Source organism: Prionailurus bengalensis, chromosome E1, assembly GCF_016509475.1.
Source record: "Prionailurus bengalensis isolate Pbe53 chromosome E1, Fcat_Pben_1.1_paternal_pri, whole genome shotgun sequence".
NCBI classification, from domain to species: Eukaryota; Metazoa; Chordata; class Mammalia; order Carnivora; family Felidae; genus Prionailurus; species Prionailurus bengalensis.
In genome coordinates, this window is record NC_057347.1 from 49,467,122 (window position 1) to 49,491,233 (window position 24,112).

Sequence of the window (24,112 nt, forward strand, 5' to 3'; positions counted from 1 at the left end):
GATTCATTTCTAGTTCAGTATCGTGGCTCCTAACGGTTTCATCCTCTCTAAAATATTCCCACAGAGGCCTGTTGGTGGCATTCCTCAAATTATCTAAATGTTAAGTCAGGCCTGAGAACGTCTCTGCGTTCCTGAGTCGCTGGGCTCTAAGTGTCTCAATGCAAAGCCTTGCAGCAAGGGGCCAGATCGCAGTTTTAAAATTTTTATTATTTCGTGTCATTAGACTTTGTTGCTTTAACTATTGGGGGGAATAAAGGCATTTTAATGTGACTCGCTGCCTTCTCTTTCGCGGGGTTGTTGTCATCCTTTCTGGCGCCCGGCTCCGTGGAGGACAGGGATAGAGCGTGGCGATTCCCATCCGCGGGGCGTGGAATGCCCATTCTCTGCACGTGCGGATTCGTGGGCAGGTCTTGGGGATACGACAGTGTTCGCATCTCCTAGGCGGCAGAGAATAAAGGTAATGAAATAGAGTGTGGGGGTGGGGAGCGCTGGCTCCAGTGCACGGGTTCGTATCCCGGCTCTGCCCTGACCGCTGACAGCCTTGGGCAAGTTGCTTACCACGTCTCATCTTTTCTTGCTTCGTGGGTATCGTGAGGGTGATGGTCACATGGTAGAGGTCATGGAGGTTAAGGATTGGAGGTAAGGTCTTTAGTGATGAGGGAGCATGAGGGTCAAATACAGGCTGCCCCCCACACGCCCGCAAGTGGAATATGTGTGATATTCCTTGGACACACTCTCAGCTACCCAAGAACAAAGGAAAGGCGTTTAAGTGCTTGCCATGGTGATGTGGGAAACTAAGGCAAGAAAAAGTTAAATTCCCTTACTCCCTGCAGCCCGCTGACAAGTCCTTGAAACCAGCAAAGTGACCTCCCTCTAGGAGCTCAGCTGCCTGGATAATGGCACTTCGCTGGGGGCAAAAGAGAACCTTAGCTTAACGTTAGCCCAACCTTGAGGACCCTGTAAGTCTATTTCCTTTATCTCAACTGCCCCCAGATACATGCTGGCAACCAGACTCCAGGCTTATGGCCCCCTGATCTACATCTGAAGGGTCTCGTGTCTGAGGTTGTATTAAACGGTGGCGTTTCCCTAGCAACAGCTAGCCCCTCCAGGTCCTGGAAAGGTTTCTTCCAAAATCCCTTAGGGACTTCCTCTATCCGTGACCCCCTGCCAACCTGAGGGTATATAATGAGTTACCCGTCGGGACCCCAGGGCAGCTCTTCCTATGCCCGTGTTTTAATAAAATCACCTTTTTGCACCAAAGATGTCTTCAAGACTTCTTTCTTGGCCATTGGCTCCAGACCCCATGACCTCCCCCACCCCCCAAACGCCATCACCCAAAACGCCATCACCCAGCACCGCACCTGGTGCGCGATGTGGGCTCAACACATTGGTGCTGCGGTTCCCAATTCACGCCAGCGAGCTTCTGGTTTAATGGGTTTGGGGCAAAAACCTGGGCATTAGCACAGTAATCACCCAGGTGATTCTGAAGCTCAGAAAAGGTTGAGAGCTACTGGGGAGAAGAAAGGTCCAGAGCTGGGGTGTAAGGCACACTCCTGAGCTGTGCTGGGCTACAGGTGGCCTTGCCATACTGGCTCCCTCCAGACACAGGGCTGACGTGAACAAGGTTGGGAAGGAGTGCCCCAGAAAGGTGGTGAACAGAGAATTTGTTAAGGAAGGAAATGCCAAGGCCCCACCCAAACCCTCTGAATGGAAATCTCCGTAAGCCTGGAAGTCTGCATTTTTTTATTAAAAATTTTCTTTAATGTTTACTTATTTTTGAGAGACAGAGAGAGACACAGCATGAGCGGGGAAGGGGCACAGAGAGAGGGAGGCGCAGAATCTGAAGCAGGCTGCAGGCTCTGAGCCAACGGTACAGAGCCTGACGCGGGGCTCGAACCTGCGAACTGTGAGGTCATGACCTGAGCCGAAGTCGGACGCTTAACCGACTGAGCCACGGGTGCCCCTGGAAGTCTGCATTTTAATCAGGCTTCCCACGTGATTCATATGCACACTCAAATTTTAGGAGCATAAGAAGCTATGTCTAGAAAGTATCACAAAGACAGCACAGTAATGATTTTAAGGAAATGCATTTGGGGATGGTCCCACTCAAATTGACTGGAGTCCGGAGGGTCACAGGCGAGGAGGGGGAACGGGAGCCAGAACCTTCTTCCTTTATCACAGAAACTCCCCTTTCCCAGAGCCCTCTCTCTCCTCTTATTTCAGAACACCACACCTGCAACCACTTGCCTTCGGAACTTCCCCAAACCTCAGGTTACCGACCTTTAGGTAGGCTACAGTTCATCTCTTGCGGTAGATAGGATCACTGTTCTCAGTTCTTTACTCCCTCCTACCCTGCGAACTTGCCACCAACAGAAGAGGAAAGAGCCACTTTCTCTGCAGGCCAGCAGGTAAGAAACATAGACGGTGGCCATGGTAAAAGCCGGCAAATTTTAGAGCAGTTTGTTACGCGGCATTTTTGCGGCCGCCGCTGACTAACGCGTTTCTTAAAAAAGACAAAGAATTGGGGGTTGTCGCCGTTCTCCCTAAAAGACTTAAAAAGCAAAAACAAAAAACGAAAAGCTTTTCCAAGGAGAAGGGGGCTCACCGTGGTGGCGAGGGCCTGGAAGGGGCTGAAGATCTTCCCAAGCTGGTAGCGCTTGTGCACGTTGACGTCCCCAAAGCGGCTGCGGCGTTCCTTCTGACCGGCCAGTCTCTTCTCTGCCTTCGTGTCCACAGAGTGCCAGAAGGGGCCCTGCGGGGGCACACAGGCCACCGGCACCTGCAGTGAGGGGCCGAGGTAACATGTGGTTACCAAGCACCCTGGGCTCGCGCCGAGACAAAGAATACTTTTTAAAACAGGCAGCTCTTGTCCATGCCTCTCGCTTATCAGTTGGACTTCCATTTACCTTTCTTGATTTTCCGTGGCCTCGGGAGGCAGATAAAAGGGCCCTCCCTTCCCTTTGTTGCTGGGAGTCTGGCACATTCGAGTGAGGTCGGGGCACTGAGCTCTCCTTAGGAGCTTGCCACTCACTGCAGGACCTTGACTCCCCACCCACCTGGAAGGCCATGACTTTACAAGGTCCCTTTGCAGCCTCGAAGGGGCCCGGTGGCTATGAAACTGGAGAGGCAAGCTGGCTACGGGTTGAAGGCCATCCTTCCTGGAGGCAACAGGCAGGAGGCAGAGTGTGGTGTGGGCCGGTGGGTCCTGTCTCGTGATTCTAATCTCGCTTCTGTCAGAAACCGAGGTGCAAAGGAGCCCTGTCTGCATTCCGCTGGGAGAGACACCGCCATGGGTGCACGGTGGGTTTCCCAAGCCTGAGTTCCCTTCCGTGCGCCCTCTGCCCGGACCCAGCCCTGTTTGCAGAGGAGGCTCAGCAAAGTTTTAGATGGGGTGGCCAGTGAAGGCCTTGCTGAGGTGAGGCTTGAACAAAGACACCTGAGGTGAGGGAGGAACAGAGCAGTCTAGGCAGCGGGCATAGCAAGTGCAAAGGCCCTGTGGCAGGACTGTGGCTACCATTGTGGGAGGGGCCACCAGGAGGCTCAGGTAGCTGAAGTGGAGTGGCAGGGGGACTCTATCTGCATCGCGATTCCTCTCACACCCCCCGGAGGCAGGGACGTGGTCGGCCGCATGGCCGAGGGTGCCCTCCTTTCTGGCCGACAACACCTGCGAGGGTGGGGGTTGCCGCGGAGTGGGCGGCTGGACAGGCCGCAGGAACCTCATCCCAATTAGGGGCTTCGGCCATTTCCTGCCTCCCACACAGCAGGAAACAAAGATGTGTGTTGTTTTATTTCTTCCAGCCCTGACCGTAAGGAGCCAGAAGAACGCGGCGATAGCAGCTCTGGAGGCGGGCGGAGGAGCTGACAGACAGCAGCGGCCCCTAGGGAATCCGGAAATCAAACGTCCCGCTTCCTGGATGGGGAAACAGACCCCCGCCGCGTGAGAGGACTTTCCTGGGGGCCTTCCGTTACCTTCTCGAGCATAAAGTCACTGTGTAGCTTCGGGGGGGTGACTCTGCTCCAAGGGAGTCCACCTTGAAGGACGATGGCTTGTAACCCCTGGAGCTTAGAAGGAGCCGGGCCACCCCGAGTCCTCGGGACTGGGCCAGAACCTCCGGACGGCAGAGTGCATCTCCTCTGCGCGATGCGAGGCCTCCAGCCCGGCCTCTTCGGGCTCTTCTCCTGTCCCTGACTTGTCACGTTGCTTTCCTTTGGGAGAGCCAGCATCACCGGCCTCACCATCACGTCTATAATACAGTGGGCGTGTGCCTCCTTTTCCGCCTGGGTGTCTGTCCCCCACTTCCTGTCCTGCCTTCCCACCCACCCCCACTTACCCCCATCCATCTCTCAGGGCCCCGATTTTGGCTGCCGGCGCAGTGCACCTCCACCAGAGCTAAGTCCCAACCCCTCAGCTGCGGTAAAGGCCTCCTCTGGGCTTTCCATACACGAAGCCCAAGGGTCTGTGTCCCCCACTTGACTTCCTGTGAGTGTCTCTCCCCTCGACCATGTCCCGGCTAGGCACTGAGATCCGTGAGAACAGGGCCTCTGTTTCATCCGTCCGCACGGATGGTCCATCTACATGACCACGTGTCCTGCAGTAAGCGTGCGACAGAAGTTTGTCACGTGAGCAAGCAGTTACCTTTGGGAGAAGGCCATTCCCGGGTTTTGAGACAACAGCGGTAGGTGACCCCCAAACCTCTCAAACACGTCTCACTCACAGAGCAAAACGAACCCGTTAACCACAAGGTAAGGTGTTGAGGACTCACATCTTCCACGGTGGGGGTGTGGTAGAAATTCGGGGCCGGGAGGAGGAACAGAGGTGCCCTGGGGTGGAAAAGACCACTCGGAGCATTGGAAAACTGTCCGATTGGGAGGGTTGCTTGTTTTGTCTCTTTGGGGAACCCTGATGAGGTCATGATACGTTATGACCTGTGTTTCTCTCCCTGCACTGGTCTTGCATGGTGGCAGAGGCGAGGGGGGGTGGGAGGGAGACGGCAGGGCACAGAAACCACTTCCTCCTGTCTTTGTCAGGACCTTGTTGGCTCAACCCACCCCTGCGTGGGGTATTGTCTCACTTCCCAGGGTGCAAAGGGTAAGGAAAAGGGGGGACCCTTGGAAGACTCACGTCAGGTATTCGTAAGCTCTTTGCCATCAGAGGAGTCAAGTCCCAGCTTCGTCCCACAGCTTTGGTGGTGCTCAGACTCGAGATTAACGGTGGATAAACGGGTCCCAGCGGGATCGGCAGCTTCCAGTCTGTTCCAAGGAGGAGAGGAGAGAAATGTCGTGCTGTAGGATCCGTGCGCGGTGCTGGCCCCTTCCCCGCCTCCACCAGGGTTAATGTCTCTGTGTTTGACCCCGACCCATAGATTATTAACAAGGGAGGTTCTCGCCGCAGAGAAGGAAGCAGACCCTCAACCCGGGAGCCAAGAATGAAAGTGCTCTTGTTTTGGGAGACTCATCGAACCTATACGATACTCTGATTTGCTTTCTGAAATGTGATCGGCATGGTGGGCAATTCTCTGTGCTTGGTGCATCCCTGGCAAGTTGTTTTGCGGCTGCCACATGAGTCGAGTTAATTACTGCCGTGGGGGTTTAACTGAATAGAGAAGAGCATCCTGGACTCCCAAGATGGTCATTTAATTAGGTCAATTAAAGACTGAATTATGTGACCCTCTCACTTTTTTGTATTTGTGCAGAATTATTTTTTACGTACTAGTGTAGAAGTCGGCAAACTTTCTCTGGAAGGGCCAGAGAGTAATTATGTTAGGCTTTGAGGTCCATGTGATCTCTGTTGAAACGACACAACATGGCTGTTGCTGCACAAAAGTAGCCAGGGGCGCCTGGGTGGCTCAGTCGGTTGAGCCTCTGACTCTTGGTTTCGGCTCAGGTCATGATCTCACAGTTCGTGAGTTTGAGTCCCGCACGGGGCTCTGCACTGACAGTGTGAAACTTGCTTGGGATTCTCTCTCTCTCTCTCTCTCTCTCCCTGCCGCTCAAAATAAAGAAGTAAACTTAAAAACAAAAAGTAGCCATAGGTAACAAGTTAACAAGTAGGTGTGGCTATAGCTCAATAAAACTTTATTGATGGGCAACAAACTTACCTTTCAGATCATTTTCATGCATCACAAAATATTATGCCTCTGATTTCTTCTTTGCAACCATTTCAAAATGGCAAAACCGTCGTTAGTTTGCGAGTCACACGAGACAGATGGCAGGACAAATTTGGCCTAATGGGCTGTCGTTTGCCAACCCTTCCATTAGTGGATGCTTCAATACACCCCCTCTTGCAAGGAGACAATTTCCTAAGGCAAGCACTGATTTCCAAAATAGAAATGAGTGTTCTGGAGTTTTCTCAGTGATTTCAAAATCCCGATGCAAGACAGACATCTGGCCCGTGACCAAGCCTTCAGCAAACCGCGCCTGGGCTGGCTGGCCTAACTCAGTGACAAAATCTAGGGTTCCCAGGGTCTTCGACGTCATCCAGTTCATACTCTAGCCCTTATGTGTGGGCTCCCCAGTGCTAGAGGAAGCGATCTCATCATCCTGACCCTTAATCACTAATTTTCGCACTGGCAGCTTTGAGGCACCGGGAAGGCAATTCGGCCTCCACCTAACCTCACTTCCTGATGTTGGACGGAGAGGTTTATTCCCCCCCACGCATGCGCCAGAGGCATAAATAACGGCCGGACTCCATCTCTAGGTCGCCGAGCCAGCCATGGTCTTAGGGTCATTTCCCTTTCTCTAGATTTTAGGAGCTGAGGTTGTGGACAGCCAGGGTGGGAGGCTTGGGTCTGGCTGGTATCTTCTCGTGTGGTTCCTGAAAGCTTTTAGCAGCAGCCCAGGATGCTCTCACTCTTCCAACAGAATTTAAAAATAGAGAAGGAAGCAAGCTTGACATAGCCTTTTCCCCAGGATGCCAGAGTAGGTATAAAGAAATAACTCCGAATGATTCTTTCTGGGGTCCGCCATGATACTTAATCCTTAAGACCACAGCAAGGTTGTGATATTTGATATTTGAACACCTTTCATGGTGGAAGGAGGCTGGGGGGGCGGGGGGAGGCGGTTAGCCCAGCCCAGCCCAGGGTCTTGCCCATAGTAAGCTTTCAATGAGTGTTTATAAGGGGGAAGGGGTTTTGAAGGCCATGGATGCCAGCTGACCTCCCTCTCAGGTCTCTGGAGGAGCATATATTATTCTGGTTGGGGGGGGGGTAGGGAACGTTCCCCTCTAGACCCAGGCAAACCACAGCCAGTCCCGATTTTGCAACCCCAGGCTGCCACGGGCTCAGTGTTCTCTCAAACGAGGAATCCAGCTTCCCTGGGCTTTGCCAAAGCCTCCCCAGTCCTCAAGTGCCTGCTTTCTGCCGCATTGGCAATCAGTCCTGCTGGAAGCAGGGACGGCTCAGCAGGTAGAAGGAGCCAGCCCCGACCCGGCTCGGGATGCGTTCCCGGGGTTCTGGAGCACGCCCCTTTGTACGGGAGAGAAACCCTGGAGGGTTAGAAGTGATGGGAAAAGAGGAAGCTGGGGCTTCAGGTCGCTCTTCTTTTCTTATGGAATAATTATGCCATTTTGGCAGTTTTTACGTTCCTCTCCTTGATGATAATTACTTGGGGGTGGGGGTGGGAAAGAATGGCTGCCAGGGGGGTGGAAGGGAAGTCAGAAAGAGGCTGCTCCCTGCAGGGATCAAACCCTGGAGAGAGATACGCATAGTCTTAGAAGACTGAGAAGGCTTTTAAAAAGATTATTTACAACAGAAAATCTGCCTCCAGGCCCTCGATCCAGAAAGCACTCCTCATCTGGTACAAGAAGGGCGTGTTTGCCTCTTGGCATTAGACTCTGAGCTCCGGAAGGCAGACTTTGGTCTTTGAAGTCCCAGCACCCCGCCTGAAGCTGGGCATATAGTAGGTGCTCCATATATGCAGGCGACAGAGCCAATAAGCACTGAACGAGCATGAGGAAGACAAGCTGAGCACCTTCTTGGCTACGTGGGCAACTTATTCTGGGCTCATCGCGACCCCAGGTAGTCCCCACCCAGGGGTGGGCTGTCCGCTAAAAGGAACAGCAGCCGGGACCTGGGAGAGCCCCTTGGAAAGGTGTGAAATGTGTTGAATTTCAATGTTGGCTACAAGTAAATGGGAAAATGCTTTATCGCTGCTCACATGTCTGGTTGTCTTGTCCTCGGCGGTTTCTCTTTAAGGGGAATTTGGCTTTCAGACCCTGGGAAGCTATCAGACTTGGGCTCCCGCCAAAGTTCTCATTCCTGGCGGTGTGTTGGGGTGTCCTGGGGGGGCTTTAAAAAATTCCAAAGCAAGGGTGCACCCAGGCCAAATGCATCTGCGTTTTGGCAGGTGGGACCCCAGAAAAAGCCATCTAGGGGAGTCAGTCGTGTGCAGTCCAGGCTGAGAACTACTGAGGGACCAAACCAGTGCGGGGGGGGGGGGAGTTCTTAAGGGTAGAAATAATAATCCTTATGGATTATGGTATTCTATTCAAGTCAGCACTTTTTATCTTTGACAGTGGCTTCAATAAGTGAGCAAAACCCCTGAGTCTCTGTATCCAAAAGTCATTTAGTTGGATTTGAAAGCTTTTTTGTTGTTTGCCAGCTTTTGAACGGGGTTGGGGGTGAGGGGAATATTAGAGACACGCCATGATTGTTTTTTCTTTTTTTTTTGGACCAAGGTCTACGTTAGTGTTTTCTGAATCCACAGCTCCTAACGTGCGGCCTGCCGTGTAATAGACACTCAGAAATGCTACGTGTAATAGATACTCAGAAATGCTAGAGTAATTATAGCAGCTGCGGCTTATAGGATGCTTCCTGTTACATTCGCCATCTCATTACATCTTCAAAGCAACCATATAAGACAGGTCATATTCGTGTCTTCATTTTATAGGGTGTGGTAGGCAGACTTCTAAGATGGCCCGAGATTCTGCCGCCTAATATGTATGCCCTGTAAAGTCCCCTCCCCTAGAGTGTGCGCAGGACCTGTGAATATGAAGAGATACAGTGCATCGTTACGTCCCATTGTGGCCAAGATGGAGGGATCTTTGCAGATGGAATTAGGTCCCCAATCAGTGGAGTAGATATGAATGAAAAAGGAATTTCTCTTGGGTGGGCCTGGCCTAATCAGGTGAGCCCTTTAACTTTTTTTTTTTTTTCAACGTTTTTTATTTATTTTTGGGACAGAGAGAGACAGAGCATGAACGGGGGAGGGGCAGAGAGAGAGAGGGAGACACAGAATCGGAAACAGGCTCCAGGCTCTGAGCCATCAGCCCAGAGCCTGACGCGGGGCTTGAACCCACGGACCGCGAGATCGTGACCTGGCTGAAGTCGGACGCTTAACCGACTGCGCCACCCAGGCGCCCCGGAGTGAGCCCTTTAAAAGAAGTTCAGGGGACTTGAGACTCAAGTCACGCTGACCGTACAGAAGCCAGCCACCCTGATTTCTAAAGCTGCAAGCAAATGGGCTCAGGCGACAGGCCTCCGATAAGACCCCACGCAGAGGACCCAGCTAAGCCGGGCATTGTTTTAAGCTGCTAAATTTGTGATAATTTGTTACACGGCACCAGAAAACTTACACACCAGTGAAGGAATAATAGTGCAGAGAAGTCATAGGACTTGGCCAAGGTCACACGTTAGGAACGGTGGAGCCTCCAGGGGAACCCCACCATTTCTGACCCCTGGCTGTTTACCCGTGACATTGCCATCAGCTTGCGAAATAAGGTTCATCTGCAGGAGCTCACTGATTTTCTGTGAACTATGAATGGGACAAAACCTAGGCGGACACCGAGGCCTGTTGCTTTGTGACACAAAGTGCAGTCAGAAGTGACAGGGATTTGCCTATGCCACATAGGGTTTTTGCACATGGTAGGGATCAGGGCCACAGGCACGGAAAGCGTGTCTTTTCAGACTCGCACTCCAAGCCATCCCCACAAGTAGACACATTTGTAAGTCATGCGCAGGAGAAGGGATGATGAAAACTCTGTTAATCAGGACAGGGAGCACAAAAGCCAGTTTACCGAACATCCAAGAGACCTCAAGAAAAAAACGAAAGACATAGCCGTGGTCACATGGTGATGCCCATCTGTTTTGCTCCCGTTGAGAGGGTGCTGACCTGCTTTTCTGAGTTTAGACCATCATGATTATTAGAGTTTCCCTTCTTTAAAGAAAAGCTAGTCTTTCTTCTAGTAGTAATGCACATTTGAATCCAGCTTTTCCAGTGTGTGTGTATGTGTGTGTGTGTGTGTGTGTGTGTGTGTGTGTGTAAAAGTCTGTTGGTGGAGAAGGGGTGTCTTGGAAAGTTACTGTGTTGGTCAGCCAGAATGTATCTTTCTCTCTTCTCTTCACTAACATGTCCTCTTTCCGCCTGGCTTGTGAATGTGATGCACAGAGGCGAGCAGCCATGTTGTGAACATGAGGATAAGGAGACGTAGATTATAAAAGGCTTGGGTCTCTGATGTCATCATGGAGTTCCCTACGGTCCCGCACTGCCTTCCTCTGGACATCTTGTCATATGGGGGAAACCCACTCCTCTCTCTGTTGGTGGAATTTTTTCTTTTTACCCCTTCAGGGCAAGTGCAATTCTGTTTGACATAAAAATCTAAAAAATAAAGCAAACTCCCCAAGCATTTGAAAAACACTTGGCCAGCTGTCCAGTGTCAACACATGCAAGGAATAATTCGACATTTTTATTATAATTTAAGAATCCTTTTCTGGAGTTGTAATCGGTGAGGGAGGGGGGACTCCGGGATGCCTCCTTCCTTCCTTCATTACTGAGTCATGGGAAGAATGCACAATGGATAATGGTGTGGGATGGGGAATAGGGTGGTTGAAATAGAATTCAACCACAATAACGAATCACTCATGGGACCTGATGTGTTTAATTTGGTCCAAGGCACAGAGGACCCAAGAAGAAGTTGCTCTTTGTCTTTGAGTAACCCTTCACGGAGCATCTGTTTGGGGTCTAAAAAGTACGTTCAGGGACAGGGTCTAGAACAGGAAGGGGACAGACCCACTTTTCCCCTCCTGGTCCGATCACAGCCACGTCACTGAATTTGGCTCAGGAGCACCCAGACTGCAGCTCATTCACAGAATGATGATGACGATGGTGCAAGAATTAAAACCCTAAAACTCTGTCGTTTGGGGCGTGGCCGAAGGAGGTGGGAGTGCTTTGACTGAAGAACCCAATGGCAGGGGCGCCTGGGTGGCTCAGTCGGTTAAGCGTCCGACTTCAGCCAGGTCACGATCTCGCGGTCCGTGAGTTCGAGCCCCGCGTCGGGCTCTGGGCTGATGGCTCAGAGCCTGGAGCCTGCTTCCGATTCTGTGTCTCCCTCTCTCTCTGCCCCTCCCCCGTTCATGCTCTGTCTCTCTCTGTCTCAAAAATAAATAAACGTTAAAAAAAAATTAAAAAAAAAAAAGAACCCAATGGCAGAACACGGCAGTAATCTTCACCTCTCTAAAAGACTGCCCGGCCGAAGAGTGATCAAACCCAACTCCCCTCCACCCCGTCCCGGCTCCAACGGCTGGACTTGGGACAAGCGATGGAAGCTTCCAGAAGGCAGTTCTGGATTTGGATTTGCTTACAACGCTGACAGTCACAGCTGCCAACGACGGTCACATCGCTGCTGGCATTTCGGAGCAAACTGTTCCTTGCGGGGCTGCTGGGCCGGGGTCCCCGCGTTCACGCGTTGTCTCCTCTGCTCAGTGACATCACTGACGAATTAAGAAGGAGTTCCTTAGTGTCTATTATGTGTCAGGCTCTTAGCAGTCAGACTACAACCTGGAAGGCCTCTCCACCTTAGTGCTTCTTGGGTGCTGTGAGCACCAAATCTCCCCAGATCTGCCCCACCTCCCCTGAGCGGAGGCGGGTCGTGGGCTAGGGCTGTGGTTCGGATTTCATACAACACATGGCATTCCGACTGGGGAGTGGCTGCAGATTCTTGGGATTCAGTCACCCCAGCTACTCTCTGCCCTGAGATTCCAAAAATTGCTGTGCAAACCACACATTTCCAAGGGAGCCCATTTCGCCCGTTTCTTAAACATTTATGAATCTCCCTCCCTCCCTCTCTCCCTTTGTCCCTCCCCCTCTGCGTCGCCCATGCGTGCACACACACACACACACACACTCCACTGTTGATCTTTATAGCCCACACCTATGGGTGTTTCCTGCCAGGATCCCTCGCCTGGCAGGCCTCCTGTGGCTTTAGGACTACAGCCTGAAGCAGCGGAAGGTGGCCTCTCAGTCCCAGCTGGGCACTCCTCCCTCAAGCAAGCGGGACCATTCGGTTCAGGCCCCTTTTACTTCTTAAGGCGTCAGGCTTGCGCGATGTAGTGAGAGCAAATTGGCGGCTGTGCAGGACTGTCTGACGCTGGTGAAAGCATCTGTTGGAAAACTTGCTTTGTAATTTCCTGAGCCTTTTGGGGTCAGAAGTGGGTACAAACCCCCAGCCCGATTACTTTCAAGTGGGAAGAAAATCAGAAACAGAAGGGCTCACGTGGGTGCAGCCTGTGGATTCCGAACCTCAGGCTCCCAGGATAAATGTTTCCGAAGCTTCCAGAAGCACTCCTTTCTTAGGGAGCCAAAAAGCCCTGGCATTCTCCCGAGGGAACCGATTTGGCCCAGACTGGACCGTAAGTGGGTGGGAGCGCGGCTCGATTCGCCCTCTGCCGACGCTGCTCTGTGAGGCTTGGAGACGAGCTGGAGCGCAGAACGAGGCCCCTTAATGCACTCGCTGCATTAGTGTCTTTGATTATCTCTATCGGTTTTATTCACCGCGGTATTTTCAGCACTGGAACAGAGCCCGCCTCAGAGCGGGAGCTCAACAAAGATTCGGGGAGCGAAAGAACGAATCCATTTTTGTCTCCCGTACACTCCCTGAAGTTCTTGTCACTTAGCTGACTTGGGATAAATGGCTGCTGTGTGAGACACTAAAGTCCAAAAGCAAAGGGGGCTCTGAGCCCTCAACAGACCCGGAAAGGAACAGAAATTGGGAAGGTGGGGAGTGTTCGGGAATGTGGAGGTGTCTGGAGAAGCCCTGGGCTTCTGTGCATGCCCTCAGCAAGCATCTGAGCTCAGAGATGGGAGGAGGCCAGGGGCTTCTCCCACACGCCTTTGAACTTGGCAATTTATTCTCAGCTGGGCCTGCAATGAAGATTTTCAATTTGTTTGGCTTCCAGGCTGAGGCCTTTATCCCAAAATAAAGGGTCTCCTCTCTCTCTCTCCTACTTTTGCTATATCTCTTCTCTTTCCTTACCCTACAATTCTCCTTAATTGCTAGTTTCAGTCCTGGGGAGTAAGACCAACCTTTGCAAAAAAAAAAAAAAAAAAAAAAAAAAAAAAAAAAAGAAAAAAGAAAGAAAGAAAGAAAAAGTAAAAATTTCCTTTCCAAGTTCTCTCTTATCTGGCTCAGCTGTCACAGCTTTTCATTGGCCCCGAATGGGACTAAAACCAAGAAGACTTTTAGGGAAGCGAAACTATGATTTAAAAAAAAAAAAAAAAAAAAAGCCATGTCTGCATAACTAGAACCTTTTCTGATTCCGCGTGGATAGGTCTCTGGAGGTAATTAGGAGAATTTATGTATCCCCTTCTGGCAACTGTAATTTGTCACTCTGTTGAGCTCGTGGAGTGAGTGATAGCTCCGTGTTAATGATCAGAAAAGGTTGCATCTTCCACTTAGGTGATGATGAGGCTTAAAGGTAACTTTTCACCTTAAAAACACCCCCTTGCTTTTCCGTCCCCTGTCAGTGAGGCACGCTTAGCAGAAATGCCACGTAGATGCATTTGCAAGAGGTTTGACTTCTTTAGCTCAAGAGAGAGTCGTGGAAGGAAAGATGACCCACCCCGGTGCCTTCCCCAGCTCCCTGGGCGCAGACAGTGCGGGCTGCTCTATTTGACTCAAGGTTGGTAAATTAGAGCTGGAGAGCCACAGGCAAGGGCAAATCACTCCTTGGGTAATAGGTAGGTGAGGCAGGGGAGAAGGGACAGAGAGAGGGGGAAGACAGAGAATTTGCCAAAGGAGAAAACAAAGGAGGCATGCTTCCTACTGGCGTAGCTGCTGTTCCGTGCGTGGATCAGCACCGTGGCCACTGCCTCCTGCTCTGAAGACGCCTACCACTGACACTAGGGTGATTCGTTCCTCATACGACCGCAGTGGCCAGCGTCCGGGGCTCAGGACTGCGCTTTGCTGGGCTTAGAAGCAGCCCAACTCGGCAGAAGTAAAGGCGATGGTCGAATGGGAAAAGGGTTGCGGTCCCTTGGCCAGAGAGCAAAGGCCATCCTTGGCCGTCCCCCGGGGACGCTGTGCTCTGTGTTTCCTCCCAAGTAGCATAGCGGATCCTGTCGCAGAGAAGATGAGGTTGACCCTGGGACCCACAACACGGGATGCGGCCACCCAGCTGATAGGCACACACGGCCTTTAATTCCAATCGCTGCAACCCCTTCGGCCCCAGACAACACCTAAGTGTGCCAATTAGAGCCTTCGAGCCAGAAGTTCGGTCCTATTCGTGACAGCAGCTCTGCAGACCCTCTGTTTCCTACCCCAGCAGCCCTACCCTTGCGTGAGAGGCCCCGGCTCCAGGACCCCACCGTATAAACCCGAAGGGTGTCTGCAAAATGCACGGGGACCGGGTCGGTAGCCCTGGGCCGGCCTTACCCTTGGCGTCTTTCCGCGGTTCTGTTTTGCCGAGAGGCGGGCCTTCCCTGGTAGCCTCATCATCGGCTGTGTCCTTAGCGATCTGGACACCTTCCCCCCTCGGCCGCGTCCGCCCATCAGGCAAGGGCTGGTGTGCAGGCAGGTCCTCCTCCTTCCTCTCATGGGGGACTCTAAGCGTAAAAAAAAAGAGAAAAACCCACCATCAGGTGTGAGGTTCTGGGTGACGCGGCCCCCAGATGGGTGGCCGAGTGTGTGGTTGTCAGAGGAAGTGGCTGAACCCGAACTTCCGAAGTGATGAAAACTCATTTAATCCGGGAAGAAAACAAATTGACTCTGTCGGCTTATCGTTGCATATTTGCTTTAGAGCAGTAATAAGGGTAGGGTGGGAATACCCCCCAAGCAGTGGAATGATCGGAGAACAGGTGTTATGCTTCCAGGGATGCCGATGAAGAATTATACACACACACACACACACACACACACACACACGTGTATTACAAAGAAAACGGTTCTTACAAGGATGAGACATGGGAGGTTGGGAAACATCCAGAACATCTGGTATTTTTTTAATATCAAGCAATATTCTTTTTTTTTAATTAAAAAAAAAGCTTATTTATTTTTGAGACAGAGAGACAGAGTGCGAGCAGGGGAAGGGGGAGAGGGAGAGGGAGACGCAGAATCCGAAGCAGGCTCCAGGCTCCCAGCTGTCGGCGCAGAGCCCGACGCGGGGCTCGAACTTACGAACCGGGAGATCGTGCCCTGAGCCGAAATCAGACACTCAACCGACTGAGCCACCCAGGCGCCCCGATACTCTTTTTTGTGATAATTTTAAAAATTTGAGTATAGCTGACACACAATGTGACCTTGGTTTCAGAAGTACAACGTAGTGATTCGACTTCTCTATACCACAATTGTAGCTACCTTCTGCCACCATAGCAATTTCCTCTTTAGGGGGTACAATGAATATGCTGCACATCAAACTGCGTTTTCTGTTTCTTCCCCCCACCCCCGCTTCCCATGATATCAATTTTTTGTATTTGGGGAAATCGGAAACAGTTGTTGATTTTCAAGCATCCTAGTGCCCCCCACTGGACAAGACCCACAAGGTCCTTCCTGATCTGACCCTGTTCCCTTCTCCATTTTCTGTTTCACCCCCTGCCCACCCCCCTCCACCACCACCACCCCCAACCTCCCACCCAGTGCACTTTCACCAGGTGAGCCATCCCAGTGCCCTGGAGATGCTTCTGGCTCTCAGGCCTCTGCGATGGGCTTGTCTCTCCTCCTCTGTCTGGAATGTAACACTTCCCCTCCTTCCTTTCCTCGTGCTCCCCTCCTCCCAGGGAACGCCTACTCATGACTTCCTCTATGGGGCTGTCCGTGACACCCCCCCAGTTCTCACCCTTAGATGTAGACCTGCCCTCCCTCTGGTCCCTGGCATCTTTGAAGTATCTCCATATTAATAATGACCAGTAGCGCAATGAATGGTCTGTTTTCTTTTTTTTTTTTCAATTTTTTTTTTAACATTTATTTATTTTTGAGACAGAGAGAGACAGAGCATGAACGGGGGAGGGGCAGAGAGAGAGGGAGACACAGAATCGGAAACAGGCTCCAGGCTCTGAGCCATCAGCCCAGAGCCTGATGCGGGGCTCGAACTCATGGACCGCGAGATCGTGACCTGAGCTGAAGTCGGACGCTCAACCGACTGAGCCACCCAGGCGCCCCTAAAGGGTCTGTTTTCATACCTACTTCCGCTGTTCAATTTCATGTTCTATGAGGTCATAGACTCTACCTTGCACACGGACGGCTCCCCAGCACGTAGTGCAGATCTAGCAAGAGGCAGATCCTCAGTGCCTGTTGGATGGGTGCCTGGATGGATGGAGGGTGGGTAGGTGACAAAGCATTGGGTAAAGGTAGAGAAGGACAAAAGACAGTAGACCCAAAATATGAGTCGTGTGGAAGGGAACGTCAGGGCGGGAGGGGCGTGTATAATCAAGCTCAGATCCGCAGTGACGACCAGGGTCAGAGTTAGGAGCAGAAAGTCAAGGGCGGTGCTTCTGTACCCATGAGGGTCCCAGCTGAGCCTCGTCAGGAATGTGCCCCTCCAGGAAGGGCTCGGAAAGCAGAGTACGATTTTTGCTTTGGCGTGCTGAGGTTAGCGCTACGTGGCAGCATCTCGGGTGGGTTTCATTTTTTTCCCCGAAAGCCAAAATAATTTAATCTGAAAGCCAGCCTGCCGGAGGTGATAATTAGAAGACAAGGGTTACAGAAATAGAAATGACAGCGTCTACACTTGGAGCCTCATGTTAGCGCCTGTCATTGAGCTAGCCTCGCTGATACTGGACAGAAACCTAAACATTTTTCCGTGCCATCCACGTTTTAAAAAGGTGCGTCATTTTTCCTTCGTGAGTCTCAACTTGGCTCCTGGCATGGTAGTTCCTGAGGCTTCCAATCGCTGAGGACGCTTCCCTTGCTGCTCTCCAAAGATCTGAGCTGTTCGTCTGCTGCCTAGTTGCAAATAGCTGGGCAGTTTTGCAGGAAAACCAAATTCTTAAGCTGAAAAGAACATCTGCTCTGTGTCTGATCACTAGAGATACCGCCAGCTTTTCTAGCAAGTTGTAACATGTGTACTGACAACCCTCAGGCATATTTTGGCACATTAAGGAAATCTACACTCAATAAATATGTTATTAGACGTGTCTCCAGTGCCCTATTCAAGGACCCTCACGTGCTTCACTCACTCTGAGATGCTTGTTTATAAAGTTGTAGCTGTGCCCTTACCAGGTAGCTATGCAAACGAGAGCGGGTCCACAGGACGCAATTAAGCCTTGTCTTGTCCTCGGTGACTGCGGGGGGAGCTGGGGATGTCCTCCATAACAGCACTTTCTGGCACTTAAAAAACATGCTCACAAAATGTCGAAGAGAAGAGAATACTTTTTAAAGGGCCCCACGTCAAGGAACCAGTGACCAGATCTCCATCTGTTTCATATCAAATGTGTTTATTATCCTTGCATCTCATTCCACAGCTCTGCATAGTCGGTTAGCAAATATCTTTTGGGATCTTAACTTATGCTTAAGAGCATGTTTTTATAAGTGTAACTGGATGTTTGCTCTCACACAGAGACGGTGGTCTCTCTTTCTTCACTTTGACTCTGTGCTTTATCGAAACTGTGGGAGAGTGCCCGTGGGCTCCATTCATTCAACACTCAGGGTTTTTTTTGTTGTTGTTTGTTTGTTTTTTGGGTCCCCCACCCCCCCAACGATGTCCCAAACTCTACCTTAGAAGTTGAGCGGAAACAAGATAGTAAGTAAATATATAAGTGAAGTAATTGTGGGTTGTGAAAGGTGCCAGAAGGGAAATAAACAAGGGAGCCAGTAACTGTCAAGGACGACCCTTTGGACTGGGTGGTCCAAAAAAGGCTCTCTGGGCAAAAGAATTAGGAGCTGAGACCTGAAGGGAAGAACAAGCTGTTCAAAGAGAAATTAGGCGATGGGCACCCAGGCAGAGGGAATGGTGACTGTGAAGGCTTTGAAACAGTCCAGGACTTGGCCTATTTGAGGAAGAGAAAGCAAGCCAGCATGGCTGGAGAGGACAGAGACAGGGAAAGTGGCATGAAATGCAGCTGGAGAGAGGCCAGAGTCGGTCAGGCAAAGCCCCGTGGGAAATGTTCAGGGTTTCAGATTTTATTCCGGAAGCGACCAGAAAGCCAGGAGACAATGCCATGCGTGGATTTGCATTTCGTGAGGATTAGGCTGGCTAATCTGTGCAGAAGAGTGGGGAGAGAGGGGACGGGGAGGGGTGAGGCTGGGAGGGAGATGGCTGCATCAGCTGAGGTGGGAGGTGTGTCGTGGGAGGTGGGGAGAGGAGGGTGGGATGGAGAGGTTTGGGGGGTGGGCTTGACAAGCCCCCCTGGCTGGAGGGAACAAGGGACAGGACGACTCAGAGACCCGCTGGTGATCTGACCCGAGCGACAGGGGGGTGCCAGTGTTACTTACAGGGAAGGGGCGGTCTCAGGGGAGAAACGGCTGCTTTGTGGAAAGGTGGGGACTGGAAATCCATTGTGAATGTACGAACCGGGAGACCTGTCTCTCAGCTCTGGGGAGAAATGAAGAAGCCTCTTGGCAGTAAATCTCTCGAAACGACGAAGTTTGGGGCGCCTGAGCCTGGGCGGCTCAGTCGGTTGAGCGTCCGACTCCTGGTTTCAGCTCACGTCATGATCTCATCGTGTGTGGGTTTGAGCCCCGGGTCAGGCTCTGCGCTGACAGCACGGAACCTGCTTGGGATTCTCGCTCTCTCCCTCTCTCTGCCCCTCCCCTGCTTGTGCTCTCTCTCTCTCTCTCAAAAATAAATAAATAACAACAACAACAACAAAAGAAAGGGTAAGGTTTATCATTTATCGTTATAACTTTAGAAGTAATGAGACATTTGGAAGAATGGGCAGTGGAGCTCGAGACAACTCCAGCTGGGGAGATGAGAGATGGCTCCAGAGTTGACAATAAATCCAGCGAGTGGCAGAGTGCATGGAAATACGCAACCAGGAATCTTCTCCCCCGCAACTTCTCGTTGGATCAGACTTCATTTCTGTGCTGGAACAAAACCGCTAGGTGAGGAGTGGGTGAGGGGAGAACAAGAGCTGCTTGTGCTGAGAAGGGTGGCGGAAACATCCGGAAAGGAGGATGAGAATCATGACGTAGACAGAAAGAAGTACTCGGAGCTTGAAAGGCATGCCTACGGGATGATACAATCGACGTATTTTAATAGTGTCCTTTGAGTTTCAGTGAGTGGAACTCCTTTTTTAAAAAGGTTTATTTATTTATTTTGATAGAGAGTGAGTGCGAGCAGGGGGAGGGGCAGAGAGAGAGGGAGAGAGAGAATCCCAAGCAGGCTCTGCACGGTCCTTGCAGAGCCTGATGCGAGGCTTGAACTCACGAACCCCGGGAGATCGTGACCTGAGCTGAAATCAAGAGCTGGATGCTTAACCGACTGAGGGGACCCGGAACCCATTTTTTAATACGGCAACCCTACAAATGATTTTCTCTGAAAATCACGGATGAGAAAACATGAACCAAGGCATCTGTTAACATTTCTTCAGCTGCGTCTCTGTGTTCCTATTAGTTTTCAGCAGATTCTGTTTGTTTTTCCACCAGCCTGCCTATTTCCGAGTACACGCAGTCCCACTCTTTACTTGGCTTATCTCCTTTTCTGTTTGCTTATCTCCTTCTCTTTTCTGGATGGTGCTTTTAAGAAGCACAATATTTGGATCATGGGGGAGCAGCCTGCAGTGCAAAAATGCATCATCTGGAAGTTCTCACTGGCACCCGACTTGCAAGGATCGATTGTCCCTCTGGGTTTCTGGTTTGCGTATCTACAGTCTCAGAGCTGTGCAAGGGGAAAGTCTTTCACTTCGGATAGAAGAAGCCTAAGTTCTGGACTTTGAGAGGCCTGAGGTGGTCCCTTAGTTCTGTTGCTTTCTATTTTGCGACTTCAGGCTTGTGACCTAATGGGTCCCAACCCAATGTTTTCACCTGTAAGATGGGTAGTGATATATGCAAGTTGCAGGGTTGTGGAGTTTAGGCGGCATGACTTAGGTGAACTGAGGTGAAGTTCTTATCGTGGTAAGTGCTTCATGCTGGTAACCCCAAGCAGCCCATCATATCGTTATTGCTAAGCTTCCGACAAAATGGTCGTCGGTGTGATGGAAAACAGTGTGGGTGGCCTGGAAAAGCTGTTGACAGGCATTACAGTCGGAGCGGAGGGTGCCGGGGTGCTGGGTGGGGTTTCTCTGTCACCGTCCAACAAAGCCTGAAAACTGGAAGCCTTGTAGTGTGTTGAACTCATCCATCGGTGAAACTGGCTAACAAATTTGAACTGAACAATTCAACTTAAAAAAGGGAGACAGGGGCTCAGTCGGGTGAAGCGTCCGACTTCAGCTCAGGTCATGATCTCGTGGTTCGTGAGCCCCCTATCAGGCTCCGTGCTGACAGCTTAGACCCTGGAGCCTGCTTTGATTCTGTCTCTTCCTCTCTCTGCCCCTCTCCCGCTCAAACTCTCTCTCTCTCTCTCTCTCTCTCTCAAAAATAGATAAACATTAGAAAACAAAAACAAAAATGAGAAATTTTCCCATGCAACGCGGATCACAAGCAGCTCTTGAGACATCAGAGCTGGTGACGTGGGATCCCCACCATTCCAGACGGTGACTGTCAGCTGTGACTTGGAAGCAGCTGATGCTATGATAGGAGGTGCCCTTTTCAGTTCCCAATTGTGCCTTCTCAGCTTTCGGCCCCTCTTAGACAGACTGGTCTTAGATCTTCTATGGACTCTTGATTAGCTTGTATAACCTTGGACAAATTCTTTCACTCTTCTAGCCTCAATTTTTCCCACCTGTAAAATGGAGACGGTAATAATGCTTACCCCAGAAGGTCCTTTTTTTTTTTTTTTTAAGTTTATGTATTTATTGAGAGAGAGAGAGAATCCCAAGCAGGCTCCCCACTGTCAGTGCAGAGCACGATGCAGGGCTCGAGCTCATGAAATGTGAGCTCACGACCTGAGCCGAAATCAAGAGTGGGATGCTCAGCAGACTGAGCCACCCAGGTGCCCACCAGAAGGTTCTTTTGAGTAGTACATCCCATCAGCAAAAAGTCTTTCCACAGTGCTTGGCATACAGAAAGCACTCAGGGCTAGCTATTGTTGTCATCAGAACGCTTTGAGAATTTGTGGGCTTCTAATGGAAACACACTCTTTGACGGACACTGACGGAAGTTAAACCGCGGGTAAGACAGACTTATGTCACAGGGACATAGTATTTTTGAAAAATGCCACGGAGATTTCCTTTTGCATATACTCTCGTACTTTATTTGCTCCCCACTCTCCTTTCAGGGATAAGCTTTGTGGGTAGATATCCTCTGTTATCTCCATCCTCTACTCGTCCCCATCCTGGAGCTGACTGACTGGGTTATATCAATGGACTCTCTTGCCTCTGGGGTCTAGGTAGGTTTGGCCAATGGGATGCTCCAGTTGGGGATCCAAAGAAGGAAGATAAAGATCCTGGTATGTATTCCTCTGGCTGGCTCCTTCCCTAAGGGTTTCGCTTGACCTGCTAGGACCCTACCGGAAAGTCACTGGTTCTCTCTCCACACTTTCTCCTTCAGGATGTCATGGGCCTTCCCTCAGGTCATCAGACCTTGGGTCTAGGTAATGACTACACTGTTCCCCTATACCTCTCCCATACCTTTGCAACACCACTTTGATTTATTCTACGAGGTAAGTCACTGGTTGACGTAGCTTCTGCTGTCTCGGAGAAAATTAGAATCCTTACAGCAGAAAGCGAAGAAAATGGAGTCATTTCTAGGGTCCTAATTTCAAGATGGCACTTTGCATCCACGGCAATGGAGAAATCAAGCTTTGTGGAGAAAGAAAAGAGTTTTCTGCATTTCTCGGGGTCTCCTTTAACATGGAAAGAGTGAGGCTAGATCAAAAGAAAGCCGAAGTGCGGAATGACAGGGGAAAAGATTTATGGGCGATTTCCACCAGACAGGAAGAGGAAGTAGAAAATGTTGCTACAAGAGATAGGAGGGCGATTCTGAGACCTCCTGGGTGTGGTCCACAGCTTGGTCACTGAGAAGCGGCTGCCTCTTCCCCTCAAGCTTCCCCTTTCCCCAACCCACCAGGCGTAAGCAAAATTGGGGTGATGAGGTGTTAGGAACCCTCACAGAAAACCACAGATGGTTTGAGGGGCACTCAGCACATCTCGGCTCACCCCCTGCCCTGTGCTTTCCTGCTGTGCCTACCATGGTCCGCAGGTGGTAATACAGCCAGCGTAGAGGGGTCCCGGAGGCCCAGAGTTTCTGTCTGCCCTGCTGAGAGGACGCCAAGGAGTAAGAGTAGCTGTGTCCTGCCACGAGCCTGTGGTCAGAGGCGACAAAGCACCCGGACCCGGGGATCTGAGGGACCCCCAGGGACCCGAGGTGTCAGCAGCAGATGCCAGCTGGACACCCACAAAGGACAGTGAGATCTGCTACACGTATGGGAACACCAGCCCAGGACGTCCAGGGACGAGACCAGCTGGTAGCCGAGAACGCCAAGGACCCGACCGAAAGGGTGTGTCGGCTTCCCTCGGCACCCAGATACCATGTTGGAGGGAGGAGGAGCGGCCAGTGGCCCCTGGAGAGAAGGAAGAATCTGCCTTTGAAGTGGCAGAGTATTTCCCCAAATGAGGCTGAGTTTACCTCAAAGCAAAAGGGTTCAAACAGGATTAGAACAAGTTATTCTCGACTGACAAACTTGTTTTCTCTCCGCCATCGAGGAGGAACGGGAGCTCCAGAGTAAGAGAGTGGGGATGACCCACAAGGAGCTTCATTTTTTCACGCCTCCGAATGTGTCGTGTACATTTTGATGCCCTGTCCTTGACTTCCTCAGAAGACTGACCCTTTACATGGGACCTTGGTGTCAGAGGTGCTGAGTCACGTGAGGGATGGTGAATGCATTTAATCTACTACAATTGACTTTTTCTTATTAAGTCATCTCAATATAATAACATTCAAGGAAAATAATACAGAGAACTATCCATATCCCCTCTACCTGATGGTGAAGACGTTCACTTTTTTTTTTTTTTTTTATGGCTGCTTTATCCATGTTGTTAAAATATCGGCTAACAGATTGACCGAACCCCGCGTATAAGAAAGCCAGTGCTGTTGACAGCCAGAACTTGTCCCCGGTGACGTAAAGGAAGAGAGAGGTGAGCTGGTTACCTGACATTGTCATATGGCGTCAAGCTTTTGCTTACTTGGGAGACCTTCCAGCTAGTGAAGTGGGGCATTCTTAGGATGGTGTCCAGATTCAACAGTGTTGATAGAATTTCACACTTGATTTCCTGCTCTTTAGCCTTTGCCCTTGTACAAAATCCCAGGACTCATGGGCATCCCTCTCCATCCTTTCTCTGGCATCCTAGACCCTGATTCTGGGGCTCTGGCCTCCTTTGGAATGTTGACATTATGATGTTCATGTTAGAAGGTTGTGGGTGGAGTCCCCAAGCCTGTTTAAACAGGCTTCCGTCCTACAGAAGGGATTTTAGCTCTGCTTACCTCTGCATGTTTTCTCCCTTTTGTGTTCTAATGCACGTGCCATTTTAAGGAGGCGTTTTACTTGGGTCGGGGAGTGCGTTGTAAAGCAAAATACATCCCCCTGTTCTTACGGGTATCTCCCTGATACCCATAAGGGAAGCAGGTGCTGTTCTTTTAAATTTTTTTTTTTTTTCAACGTTTATTTATTTTTGGGACAGAGAGAGACAGAGCATGAACGGGGGAGGGGCAGAGAGAGAGGGAGACACAGAATCAGAAACAGGCTCCAGGCTCTGAGCCATCGGCCCAGAGCCCGACGCGGGGCTCAAACTCACGGACCGCAAGATCGTGACCTGGCTGAAGTCGGACGCTTAACCGACTGCGCCACCCAGGCGCCCCTTTTTTTTTTTTTTT

At 50.9% G+C, this 24,112-nt stretch overlaps 1 protein-coding gene across 1 annotated transcript; it reads right to left on the reverse strand.

Moving 5' to 3' along the window:
• Positions 1–188: 188 nt before the first annotated feature.
• On the reverse strand, positions 189–23,722 carry LOC122485822. The gene is made up of 5 exons (XM_043585107.1): positions 23,390–23,722; positions 14,645–14,814; positions 5,123–5,250; positions 2,606–2,779; positions 189–437 (listed from the first exon to the last, which is right to left on the reverse strand). The coding sequence occupies exons 1-5, from the start codon at positions 23,455–23,457 to the stop codon at positions 207–209; spliced, it is 771 nt and encodes a 256-aa protein (XP_043441042.1). The 5' UTR covers positions 23,458–23,722; the 3' UTR covers positions 189–206.
• Between the last annotated feature and the right edge of the window lie 390 nt (positions 23,723–24,112).

Coding starts and splice junctions, on each gene's coding strand:
- LOC122485822 (XM_043585107.1), bottom strand. CDS start 23,457: ATGCCCCACTTCACTAGCTGGAAGGTCTCCCAAGTAAGCAAAAGCTTG. Junction 14,815..23,389: donor ACGCCATATGACAATGTCAG/GTAACCAGCTCA, acceptor TTTTACGCTTAG/AGTCCCCCATGAGAGGAAGG. Junction 2,780..5,122: donor AGAGCTTACGAATACCTGAC/GTGAGTCTTCCA, acceptor CCCTCACTGCAG/GTGCCGGTGGCCTGTGTGCC.